Here is a 13,336-nt window from a genome sequence, read left to right as displayed (position 1 = left end):
GTAGGGTTAACTAAGGGCCGAGGTAGTAGGTCAGGTACGTCCTTGTCAGGTCGAATTGCCTGCATTTTTTGGCAGGTCCCTGTCCCTGAGGTTTTTTTAGATGGAAAAAAAGAGTTCCCATGTTTTTTTAATTATTGTTTTGATGCAGTGTGTGTGTTTTTGTGCGAGATCTGCGGGTTACAGATCCAGCACGACCTGGGTGGACATGACAACTGTTTCATTTTTATCAATTAATGTCGCTATATGAGAGCTTATTTATTTGTGGGACAAGTTGTATTTTTTTAATAGTGACTATGTAGTTTACCATATAATGTACTGAAAAACTTTAAAAAATTCCAAGTGGAATGAAATGGGGAAAAAAAGCACAATACCGCAACCTTTGGCAGCCCTGAAAGCTTTAAGAAAGCCCATGGCTGCCAAGGCAACTTAACAGCATTCCACAATCTCATAACAGGAGGCTGTTTGACACATTTAAACAGAAAATGAACACTGAAAAGATATTGTGCCTAGTGTGAAAGTATTGAATCATATTTTATGCAGTAGTGTCATGTGCATAACATGTGCGTAGCAAGAAATATGTGCGTATAAGACACATTGCAGTTAAATTTTAGTAACAGGGCCTTAGACGCCGAGCATGCAACTTTGTCATAATAACCCTTGAAATGTTTTACTGAGATAGAAGTATCACCCATGCTGTAGACTTTGAATTGTTGACGGGTTTAACCTTATGGGGTGTGCGAGTGGGTTGTTATACTATATAACCTCTTGCATTGCAATAATAAAACAGAAAAATTGCTAGAGACACCAGTGTTGTTTCTTGTTCTTCTCCGATGCATCATAAATATATATATATATATATATAATTAGACCTACCTGATCGATAAGACTACGATACCCCTTGAGCATCACCTAAATTAAGTGATTACTTTAACACTGCTTCCATGTAGCAGTAGTGCCCCCATTCTGCCTTCATACAGTAGTGTGCCTACACAGTGATTGTGCCTCTATATAATACTGATTTGTCCATATATAATAGTAATTACTAGCCCATGTTCCCTTATATATGTAGTAATAGTGCCCTGATTCAACCTCATAGTAATAGTGCCCCTACTATGCCTCTTTTCTGCTCCCATGTGATAACCGTGCCCCATTCTGCCTCACACAATAAGTGTCCCATACAATAACTGTGCCCCCATAAAGTAAGTGTCCCTTTTTGCCCCTATATGTTGATAGCATCCCCATATAGTAGTAATAATAGTGTCTTCATTGTGCTGCCATGTAATAGGACCCCTATACAGTAATAGTGCCCCATATAGTAAGTGTCCTCAATATTTCCCCATATAGTGATAATGCTCCCTTTGTGCCAAATTAAATGTAAAAAAAAAAAAAAAAACTCACCTAATCCCATTTTCCCCCCGTTCCTTGCTGGGTGAGAGGCCTATTTAGCCAACAACCCACCAGTCACTAATGAGGGGCAAAAATCCAAAAAAAACAGCTGTCTGAACATAGTTAGCATTTCCTTTCGGAGAAGACTGTGGTTGGGCTTATATTTCCAGCCATGTTATAAAGCCTGTTAAAAGGTCTGACATTGGCTTGCAGGAAAGCTGCCTTCCAATAGGTGGCGCTGTAGAGGTAATATCCGCCATTACAGCCGATTTCCATGTACTTTGAGGCAGCCTTGCAGGATGTGAAACACTTTGTGAAATTGGCAGTAAATCCTTGAAGTTTCATCCATTCTTCTTTTCTTCTTGCAGGTGAAGACATTACTACAGAAAAGAACAGGTGTGGCATACACAGTCATGGCTGCGATCATCATGTGCTTCGGGGATAGGGAGTGACTCCCGATTTATATCCTGATGTTCTTCTCTTTCTCTTTAACAGATCCTCAAAGCCTGATACAGCAAAAAATGAGAAGTTGGCACTGGAAATCAAAGCAGGTGAGCCGTATTTTGGTAAATCACGAGAAATCCCCATCCTAATGTAAAGAAGTATTCCCAGGAATTCTCTGCTCCATTTGTAAAGTACACCTTATAAAAAGGTAATACAGTAATCATAGAATCCTAGACTGGTAGAGTTGGAAGGGACCTCCAGGGTCATCGGGTCCAACCCCCTGCTCAGTGCAGGATTCACTAAATCATCCTAGACAGATTTGTCCAGCCTTTATTTGAACACTTCCATTGAAGGAGAACTCACTACCTTCTGTGGCAACCTGTTCCACTCATTGATCCCCCTCACTGTCTAATATCTAATCTGTGTCTCCTTCCTTTTAGTTTCATCTCACTGCTTCTAGTCTTTCCTTGTACAGATGAGAATAGGGCTGATCCCTCTGCACTGTGACTGCCCTTCAGATATTTGTAGACCGCTATTAAGTCTCCTCTCAGCCTTCTTTTTTGCAAGATCAACATTCCCTGATCCATTAACTGTTCCTCATAGGACATGATTTGCAGACCGCTCACCATCTTGGTAATTCCTCTCTGAACTTGCTCCAGTAATACTCTTCCCAAATTCTATGCTCTGCTCTGGGGTTCTATCATGTGACACCCCCTTCCCCTTTACTTTACAAACAAAGGCAGTAAAAAAATCTTTTGCTGGAATGCTCCTTTAATGGTATAGCCAAACATCAGTTGAGAGACGTCATATGTTATACACCAATCACATCCAGAGCTGTTCTCTTGGAATCTGGTAATAGTTCAGCCTATATAATACAATGTTAACCTGCAGAGCTTCTTTTATTACAAGGTGAGGAGGGGACTGCTGATTTGTTGCAGCCACCAGTGTGACATGGGACACCTTAAGGCCCTTTTACACTTGATTATCACTCAAAATCAGTTCAAATGGCCAAAAGTAAGCAATAATATATCATAAATGTGGGCAGTCGTGCACTATTCATTCAATTATCGTTTAGCGCTGTTTTTTAGCCGGCATAGAAAGCCTTGTTTGATCGCTCAAAAATCGCTTCCGGTGAATGGAATTCGTCCAGTTTTTCCAGCAGCTTGTTGACTTAAGTACTTATTGTGTGTCTCTTTCATACATAATGAGTACTTTGTTTAGTCATGCCCAGAGGAGGCAATCGCATCCCGCAGGCCAGATGATGATACGCCCAAGTAAGCAAACATCTCGTAATGAATGTACTTTAACTAATGGAGATGATTAAAAGCCATTATCTGTACATGTAATTTTATTCAAAAATGTCAGTTCGGTCAGTGCTTTTAGCAATAATCGTTGAATGTAAAAGGGCCTTAATGTAACCATATTATTTGTCTGATAATAGGTAGCGTTGAAAATGAGTATGACCACCACCTGCTTAAAACCGCAGAGGAAACCACAGGTAAGAAGATGTTGGTTGGAATTGTCCCACATTTGTCAGTATTGATACATGTAGCATTGTATAACCATGGTGTGTATTTCATTCTCTATAGGAAACAACCAGCAAAAGCATGAGGCGGAACACACAGAAGCAGATGTTGCCAATCCAGATGCCCACCAAGGTGACCCTAATGATGATTATGTACATTTTCATCCCCCCGGCTAGATTTCACCACTGGTACTAATTGAAAGTGTTTTATATTGTGTGGGAGGCTATGTCACAGGATTTAGGAGCTGCTCATCTGCCTTCCCCAACTTGTTGCTTGGATGCATGCCTCTCTGTATCTTGGCTTAGTCTATAAAGATATATACCCCCTCCCTAAAAAATTACTAATTGTGTACTGTATGTATGATAGATATTAAATCTATATATATAAAGCTGAAAGCCCTGACCGACCGACCGTTCTCCAACTTCCCACTGTCGTAGAAACATGAAATTTGGCGCAAGCATAAATTATCTCCAAAATAGGAAAGTAATTGGGTCCCAACTCGATTATTCAATTCTAGCGCAAAAGAATTGGTGTCGAAATTTAACGTACATAATCTAAATCGCTCACTTCCCAATGTCATAGAAACGGGAAATTTGGCACGAGCAATGATTATGTCATAAATAGGAAAAGCTAATGGGTCCCAACTCTATTATTCAATTCTATGCGCAAAGGAATTAGCGTCCAAATTTTACGTGCGGAATGTAATTTTCTCACTTTCCGGTGTCATAGAAACGGGAAATTTGGCACGAGCATTGATTATGTCATAAATAGGAAAAGCTAATGGGTCCCAACTCCATTATTCAATTCTATGCGCAAAAGAATTAGCGTCCAAATTTTACGTACATAATCTAAATCTCTCACATTCCGGTGTCATAGAAACGGGAAATTTGGCACGAGCATTGATTGTGTCATAAATATGAAAAGTTAATAGGCCCCAACTCACTTATTCAATTCTAAGCGCAAAAGAATTAGTGTCCAAATTTTATGTACGTAATCTAATTCTCTCACTTCCTGATGTCATTTTATATGAAGGAAACGTTGCATGGTTACCTCCACGTGGTGTTTCCTGGGTAACGCAGAGAACTATGCAAAATGGTGAACATATGTTTTTCCTCAGTATCTCTAAAGAAACCACGACTTCATAAGATTTTCCGTGTGAACACCAGATAAACACCAGTACCAAATTAACTCGGGCGAAGCCGGGTATATCAGCTAGTATTATATATAGAACAGTTAAATTGAGTAACTTAGAGGTGATGCCCTGTCTAGTTGAAATTATTCATTTTCACTTTTCTATCTGGTCCCAGACCACTATGATAACTTCTCCCATCTAACCCCATCCCTCTGAAGCCTGATGCAGGCAGAACAATGCAGGGTCATCGGGTCCAACCGCTTGCTCAATGCAGGATAACTAAATAAGAGTAAAGGATGATAATTACCTCATGTGATCTAGATTCTATGCTTCTCTTAATACATCCCAGAATTGTATTTGCGTTTTTGCTGCTGCATCACATTGTTGACTCATGTTCAGTCTTTGATCTATTAGTATACCCAGGTTTTTTTCACATGCTGCTGCTTAGGCCAATTCTTCCCATTCTGTATGTGCCTGTTTCATTTTTCTTGCACAGATGTAGGACTTTGCATTTCTCCCTGTTAAATACCATTATGTAAGTTGCCACCTACTGTTCAAGCTTGTCAAGATCTTTTTGAATCCGGTCTCTACTCCAGTGCTTGCCAAAGACAAAGCTAGGAGGGATGGCTAATTTGATCAGTTTCCCCTCAATTCCCTCATCTAGATCATTTCTAAAAATATTGAAAACACTTGGCCCAGGAGAGAGCCTTGTGGTACCCCACTTGAGACCTTCTTCTAATTGGATGTGTAGCCACTTATGACCACTCATTGAATACGATCACTCAGCCAGTTGAAAATCCACCTAACAGTTGACTTGTTAATCCCATATTTGGTCATATTTTTCAATAAGTATGGTATGAGATACTTGGTCCAAGACTTTACTAAATTCAAGATATACTAGATCTACTGCATTTTCCTGATCAACCCAGTCGGTGATTCTATCACAAAAGGAAGTTAGATTCGTCTGGCATGACTTGTTTGTTATGAACCCATGCTGGCTCTGGTTAATTACTCCATTCTCATCCAAGTACTTGCATACATGTTGTTTAATAGTTTGTTCAGATTTTTCCGGGTATAGAAGTCAGGCTCACAGGCCGGTAGTTTTCTGGATCCACCTTCTTTCCTGTTTTGAAGATAGGGACACAACATTTGCCCTTCTCCAATCTTCTGGGACCTCTCCCATTCTCTATGAATTTTCAAAGATTATGGCGAGTGGTTCAGCAATTACCTCTGTTGCTTCCTATAGTATCCTAGGATGTAATTCATCTGGACTTTGAGACTTGAATTCATTTAAGTTAGCTAAGTGTTCCCTATCTATACTTATAGATAAGTCTGCATTATTTTATTCCTTCAGTTACATCTACGTTCTGAGAGAGAACCTACAAAATAGGACTTAAAAGCCTTCTCATAATTTTCAACCAATTCACCATTTTCATCTTGCAAGTATCCAATAGCATCTTTGACTATTCTTTTGCTTTTGACATACCCCCCAAATCCTTTTTATTGCTTTTGGCCTTTGTTGCCAGCATCAATTCATTATTAGCTTTAGCTTTTCTGACACTTGCCCTACAGTTTCTGCAGACTGCATTATATTCTTGTTTAGTTATTTCCCCCTCTTTCCATTTCATAAACATATTTTCTTCCTTTTTAACATGTGTGCATGTTTTGTGTTCATCCATCCGGGTCTCTTTAAATGCTTCCCATTCTTCCTTCTTTTAGGGATTGTTATTAACGATTGTGCCTTTAGAATCTCATTTCGTAATATTTCCCAACATTCTTGGACATTTCTGTACTTAACAACATCCCGCTATTGGATTCTTCCTACCCTATTTCAGAGTCCATTAAAATCTGCCTTTCTGAAATCCAACCTTGAGCTCTGGGTCTTCTCAGGTCTTTCTCCCCTTGTTATCCAAAATTCAAGGATATCACGATCAGTGCCTCCTAAGGTCCCAGCCACCCAGACTTCCTCAACCATTTCCTCCCTGTTGGTAAGAATTAGGTCCAAAACAGCAGATCCGCTTGTTTTTCTCAATTGTATAGTCTCCATTGTATGCTGTACATTAGTCTGTAATAATATTGTTTCAGAGGCTGCATTATTAACTGTACACCAGACTGCACTGTACGCTGTGCAGAAAGCTCCATTGTAGATCGTAAACAAGGCTGCAGTGTATGCTTTATATAAAACCGCATTGTAAATTGTTTAGGCTGCACTGTATATAGGGTTGCAATTCTTACCGACCAATGAAAACAGGGGGTGGAGGGGTGTATGGTGTTGGGGGAGTGCTCATCACAAAGCATGCTTTTATCTCCTTTATTTTAGTGGCTGCAACTAGCAATTGTACCCTCTCAGTGTCAGCAATAGTAATAGTGCCTCTAATAGTGTCCCCAATAGTAAGTGCCTTCTGTAATAATAGTGCCTCCAATAGTGTCCCCAATAGTAAGTGCCTTCTGTAATAATAGTGCCTCAATAGTGTCTCCAATAGTAATAGCGCCCCCAATAGTAATAGGGCCTCTTCCTTGTGCCCTACCAACCCTGAACCTGCAGCCAGGCAGTAGCACAGCAGCATAGAGTATGTCCCGCACTCAGTCTAGTTCCCATCCGGCCACCACTGTTGTAATGACAAGTCAATATTTGGACAGAACACAGAGGGTCTTTTTTGAATGTTCATTAAGTTTATTGCAAAGGTCCAGAAATTAACATATATAGATTTTACAACACTTTACCATATGACAAAACTTGGAACATGTAAAGCAGTAGCAGTAATCCAATCTTGAAACAGATAGCATCCGTATTTAGGTCATGATGAGTCCTGTTGAATAGAGGTGTATTTAAGTTAGGTTATGGCAGGCAGAAGGGAGAGAAAACAAGGGGGAATGGGGAGAACAGGGAGCCATAATCCAACGCAGAGGAGCCGGGCAAAGGGAGGAAGCAGTACCTAAAAGGGGAATATGTAGACTACAAAGGAGCAGCATAGAGAGGCAGAAGAGCGGATCCATGAGGATAATAGCATCTGCAACAATATATACCATTGATGGATCTGGATGAGCAAGGATACATACCCAGAGAGGTGACTACCCGTATTTTGGTGTTAGCCTAGTGAAGGGGGCTGTTATAACCGTTGTGCCTGTGTTATTTTCCTCTGAGAAGTCTATCAGAGCTGCGAGACCATTCTGATTCCCATGTGCATCCTGTTTAGCTCTTATAACATGATACTTATGGAGAGCTAGCTTCCCTTGAGGATAAATTGATGCCTTTTACCCAATTAACATGTGAGAATGCAGGAACAGGAGAAAATGATGGTCCTTCTTGTGGACCAATACCTGTGCCTCACAATGTGTGGAAGTACGGGATGCATATTTGCAAGTCCTCCTCATTGCTGTTATATACCACTTCATCATCTACTTAAGTCTTCTTGAGGATTTTTCCTGGTCTCTCATTGGGAAAAAAAATGGGTGCAACGATACGCCGGTATTGAAAAATGGTTGGTTTTTTGAAGAGTCGATAGGATTCCTCTGCATAGTAGGTATCTGCGGGGTGGCGAGAGATAAGAAGGTTAAGGATGAAGAAGAGGATATAGGAAAACTGGATTGAGAAGGTATAGCTGGTTCAGATTGGGAACTGCATTGTCCTATTTGAGTTGTGCTTTTGATGGCTGAGGGATTGGGGTTTATATTAGCCAACCAACTGATGATCTGAGTAATACAAGGGCCAGATGGGGAAGGTATATTGTCCCTTATTGCCCCTCTGCTATTTGGTATTGTTGTAGATTAACATTCCCTCCTCGATTCTATGACAGTTGCGGATAAACTTCTGATGTTTCCTATCTTTGATTTCCTTTTGCAGACCCTCTATGGTTTTCTGCAATCTCTGTAGTATAATCACTATGTGATGAATAGGATTTGATATCTTCCACTTCCTTCTCTAGCTGGGTAGATATCTTAGTAAGACAAACTTTTTTGCAGTCTAATAAATCATGGATCATGCGCAACAAATGCTCTGAGTAATCTTTCTTACCCCTCAATACATTCAGTGTCCACCTGATGTGAATTTGGGGCTATATTAATTCTTAAACCACAATATACATATTTACGCCCCTTTCACATGGCCGTAGACGTTTTTACGTGTACCCGTCGGCGCCATAAAGACGAGTGAACGGGCGCACAAATCTAACGTTTGTGCGCTCGTTCAGTCGGCACGGGCCCCCGATGCATATACGCCGAGGCTGCAATGCCGTTGTCTCCCCTTCCCTCCCCGGCTCACCTCCTCTCTCCTTCCCTCTGGCTGTTTGCAATGGGAGTGGGCGGGATGGGGGCAGAGCTAAGCAACCGTCCCCCCTCCCTTGTCTGCAGCCAGATTAAAATCACAAACCCCTCTCAGCAAACTTGGGAGCAGTGAGCCACCAGGACACAAGGATGGGAGGCAGTCATGGGTACGGGCAGCGACCCCACCCCAATGCAGAGCTTTGTTGGTGGGGTATGGTTGAAGAAAAGATATGTAATAGAAATCCTCACTAACCGGCATGTTTGCGTGCAAAAGTGAACTTACACCCTCGTTGTTCGCCAATAGGTATTTATGTGCGAACAAAATTACATAGTTCGGGTAAAGGGCATGACAGCAGAAAGTAGAAGGAAAATGTGTGACAGAGTTTGGGGAAATTGGTGGGGCACAGGTGCAGATATGACAGATATTCCCACAATAATTGCTGATTTTGAATTATTTTCTTCTGTCGTTGATCTGTGCTCGCTGGGGGCATTAGAGGAGGGTAGTTGGGGTAGTTTTATAGAGCTTCTGTTACAGGAGGGGACCATCATTCGGAGCCCCTCAGTAGACGGACCCCCGGCCTGGCATCTACTAGGGCTCTCAGTCAGGCTTGGAGCTGGAGATGTGCGCGGTCACCGGCAGCGCTATTATTGGAAGAGTTAAATTTCTCATTGTTTGTAGGGCTGTTGATGGGCGGACAGGAAGTGTGCGCGGCTCAGATAAGGGCGAGGATCGCACTAGTCTGGTCCTACAATAAGCTGCAGATTTCACGTTCCTAGATCCTACGCCTGATAGATCACAGAGCCCGGGGCCACTCTGTAAACAAAGTATTCCAGAATCTTCCCTGGAAACGGTGACATTATTATTGTGGAAACGCTAATATTTGCAGTGATAGACCCCTGGGGGGGCTGTGGATATAAACGCAGCTGTAAGCCGAAATCAAGGAAAAACCCTCCATCCATTACCTGTGCAGCTACATGTCACCTGTTGCTCCCTGTTATCAGCCATTTCAGGCATTGGAAAGGCTGTCTGTAAGGCAGCTGAATACAGTCTATTGCTCCCTATTGCCCACCATTCAGGCTGGGGAGAGGCTGACTGTCGGAGGAGTGACAGACAGTTTAGAAACCTCCTCCGTGGCCCCTCTGTTTACTGCTTTATGCTACATACCGTGTCTCCAGCTCTGAGAAATTGACATCATACTGTATGAGGGACTGATATTAGACAGACCCCTTATATCTTACTGGTGTAAGATATTTACATCCATATGAGACGGATAGCAGCCACTCTTAGAAAGCTCATATTAGTGAACCCTTTTACCTGGATTTCTGCATTGATTACTAATAAAATGTGGCCTGCTTGTTATCTAAGTCACAACAAGGCTACGTTCCCACCCAGCCGGGACAGCCCATGGCCGCTCAATATTGATGGCATTATTAGCAAGGTCATGTGTCAATTGGCTGCTATGGTGGTGCAGAGCTTGAGCCGCAAGCCCCGGGGACAACAGTGACAGCGGAGCTGGGATCGCCGACACATATTACAGCGCTAGTGGGGACTGTAACAGCGGGGTCCCCACAACACATGTGACACAGACAGCAGGCTTGGAAGGGGAGATGGGAGTGAAAACAAGACACTGACAGCGGCCAACCTTACGGAGAGGAGATGAGCCCAACCGTGAAAGTTACAGCATAGGGTAGGGGAGGTGGGAGAGGGATAGCCCACTGACACGGCCAGTCAGCCCGTCCCCTGCATCCAAACCCGGCTACACCCATGTCTCCACCCATACTTTTGGTGAAGACAAGATGCACCAATACCCGCTTGCAAAAAAGGCTTGTTCGTTGTTCCAAAAAGTTGTGCTAAGACATGTGCAATTGCACTTATGCCCATGTGAAGCGGCCCTTAGGCAAATTGAGCAGGTAACCCCTTTCATAACGGCTGGCACCAAGAAATGGTACACTAACAGGCCTTTAGGGCATTCTGGAAGCAGGACTTTTCTTACAAGTTTGCAGGCCACCAGGAACCTTCTTAATGACCATCAGTCCAACTTTATACAGTTCTGAAAGTATTAACACGTCCTCATCTGTTTAGAAGATGGCTAAAGTCTGTTTCTGCTACCACAGAAAGGTACTGTTGACTGTAGAGACAGCGTGGGGGTTGGCGGTGGGGAAGGGGGGCTCAAGTTTGGGGAGCAGCCCAGGGTTTACGGTCTACTTCATCCACCACTGTTTATAGATAAACACAATGTAACTCAAATAATAACATACAGTTGTACTGTTCATATCTGCTATTGGTATGCCATTAGGTGATGGTCCAATGCCAATACAGCACCACCTATTAGCAGGCAGCTTTCTTACATGTCTTTTATTGAGCAGATTGAGTAAACATTTACAGTGCAGAACAGAGTTAAGGAACCTCTGTGTTAGTGACTTCTCCAAAAGCTATTCGCAAAATGTCTGTCACTAAAGCAGACGGCATTGGAAGTGTTGGTTCCATGGGAGATTTCCCATGATTTAAAAGGCACATGAAGTGAAACACCGCTGAATACATGCAGCCAAACCCCGCCAACCCGCGGTGGCCAATGGCCGCACGATTTTTCCAGTTCATGTGTGTAAGACTGCTTTCACATCTGCATTGGGGGTTCGGTTTTTCATCTCCATTATTGGATCAAGATAGGGGAATCCCCTGGCGGAATGGATTAGTCTTATGACGAAGCCGAACGGACTGCATTGACTACAGTAGGTCAGTTTGGTTTCCACTCGGCTGCCCAGCATTTTACCGATTGAAGAATTCCTGCATGCTTATAGCCAGTGAAAAAACTATGGCTGGTTTCTCGTTCCATGTAAACTCTCCCCACTCAGCGCTTTACATAGAAGGTTTAGGCACTGAGCGAAAAGCTCGCGATTCAGTAAGTCCTTCAGTGTAAATGCTCTGCACAAGCGCTAACAACCTTAGCCGTGACATCAGTGCTCGTCCAGTCATTTAGCCAATTGTGGGCCCGTGTAAAATACCCATAATGTGATAGCTTATTGCCTACAGCTGCACACATATAAAGCCTATTGTTAGAGTAATCACTTTAGATGATACTCAAGGGGTATTGAAGCCTTATTAATCAGGTAGGCCTAATTACGATGCATCGGAGAAGAACTCAGACACAACACGGAAGTGGTTGAATCGTGGCTCAGAGTTCTTCTGAACTTGATTACTCATTTATTACATAAATAGATATAAAGAACAATAACCAATTAGTGTCATACCTTATAGCCATCCAATCACTAATTTACAACTAGTATAGCATTTTTGCAAATGATTTTAAAGGTTATTGATGATGCATGCAAGTAAATATATGACTATATATAACATTAACCAAATTATGCTGACTTCCGCCCAGCAAGCCAGTTTTAGCTAGTTTGTTGCTTTTTTTTACTGCTTTTATGAGTCTTAAAGTAAACTGTAATAACCCAAAGTGAATTGTAACAATCCCAAGCAGATATGCTAAAACAACCATTGAATTACTGTGTTAGGGCTCCTTCACATGGGTGCTGCGATTTTCAGCTACTTGCGTCGTGGATGAAAACCACATGGCTAGAGGCAGCCGCGACCTAGTCGTTGCTACATCTCCCGTTTTCATGCCCATTCAGACGGGCGGGCTGCAGTGTATATACACCACAGGCCAGAATACAGCCAGGTGGGTGGAGAATTTAGCTCTGCTGCCAGGAAAGGGATGTGGCGGGAGCTAGTTCGTCTCGCCCCTTGCTGGCTGCTGGGGAGGGGGCGAGACGGGAGCTTAGCAGTGCTAGTGAGCTAACCTCCCGCCACCTCCCTTCACCGGCAGTCAGCAAGGGGTGGAGAGTGGAAGGGAGTTTAAACTCCTTCTCATCTCCCTTTTTCGGCAGCTCCCGGTCTATGGGACCGGCCGGTGTATTTCGGCAAAAGATAAGTCCAGACCTATTTTTCCCAGTCAGTTAGCTGGAATGCGCACCGATGCGCTATCTTTTCTAGCCGGTCGATTTTATGCACCAGAAAATCGCCCATATGAACAAATGCGTTGGAATCCAATGCATCAGATGGTCGCGAATTTGGCTAGTGTTTGATCAAAGCAAAATTGCCGCAATAAAACGTTTGTGTGAATAAAGCCTCATATACGGAACTAGCTGAGTGCACCACCATGTGGTGTCAGCAACAGTGTGCTGCATATCTCTGATAGGATAACTGGTTTATTACCTTTGGCTGGAGTCATAAAAAGTGCACTAGTAAGGGGCCCTTCACACGAGTGTAACCGTATTTGCGTGGAATGAAAGCTGTGTATTTGCATGCACGACTGCATTTGTTACTGTACTTTTTGCATGTGCAGTTGTGTGCACAAAAAAATACGCACCGATGCTCCTCGGCATTGAAATGGCCAAATGAATGCCAGATGTATTCATTTCCTGCGCAGATGTGCAGGAAAACAGAACATGGTGTGTGGTTTTTTGCATAACACAATTGTGTTATGTTATAAATATATGCATATATAATATAATATTAGCATATATAATATATGCTTGTGAATAAACCCAGTGAAATCAATGTGTTCTATTTTCTGCATGTTGC

General features: G+C 42.6%; 1 protein-coding gene across 1 annotated transcript in view; it reads left to right on the top strand.

Annotated features, from left to right (window-relative positions):
- LOC136588030 (platelet endothelial cell adhesion molecule-like) overlaps positions 1–13,336 on the top strand; it is a 42,674-nt gene that overhangs the window by 14,460 nt on the left and 14,878 nt on the right. The window contains exons 10-13 of the mRNA XM_066586929.1: positions 1,755–1,782; positions 1,882–1,937; positions 3,272–3,328; positions 3,420–3,488. Coding sequence (XP_066443026.1) covers positions 1,755–1,782; positions 1,882–1,937; positions 3,272–3,328; positions 3,420–3,488 — 210 coding nt within the window. The remainder of the gene's footprint in view (positions 1–1,754; positions 1,783–1,881; positions 1,938–3,271; positions 3,329–3,419; positions 3,489–13,336) is intronic.

The sequence above is a fragment of the Eleutherodactylus coqui genome, chromosome 13, assembly GCF_035609145.1.
Source record: "Eleutherodactylus coqui strain aEleCoq1 chromosome 13, aEleCoq1.hap1, whole genome shotgun sequence".
Taxonomy (NCBI): domain Eukaryota; kingdom Metazoa; phylum Chordata; class Amphibia; order Anura; family Eleutherodactylidae; genus Eleutherodactylus; species Eleutherodactylus coqui.
Note: the sequence above shows the minus strand (reverse complement) of the source record. Positions and strands in the feature narration are given on the sequence as shown.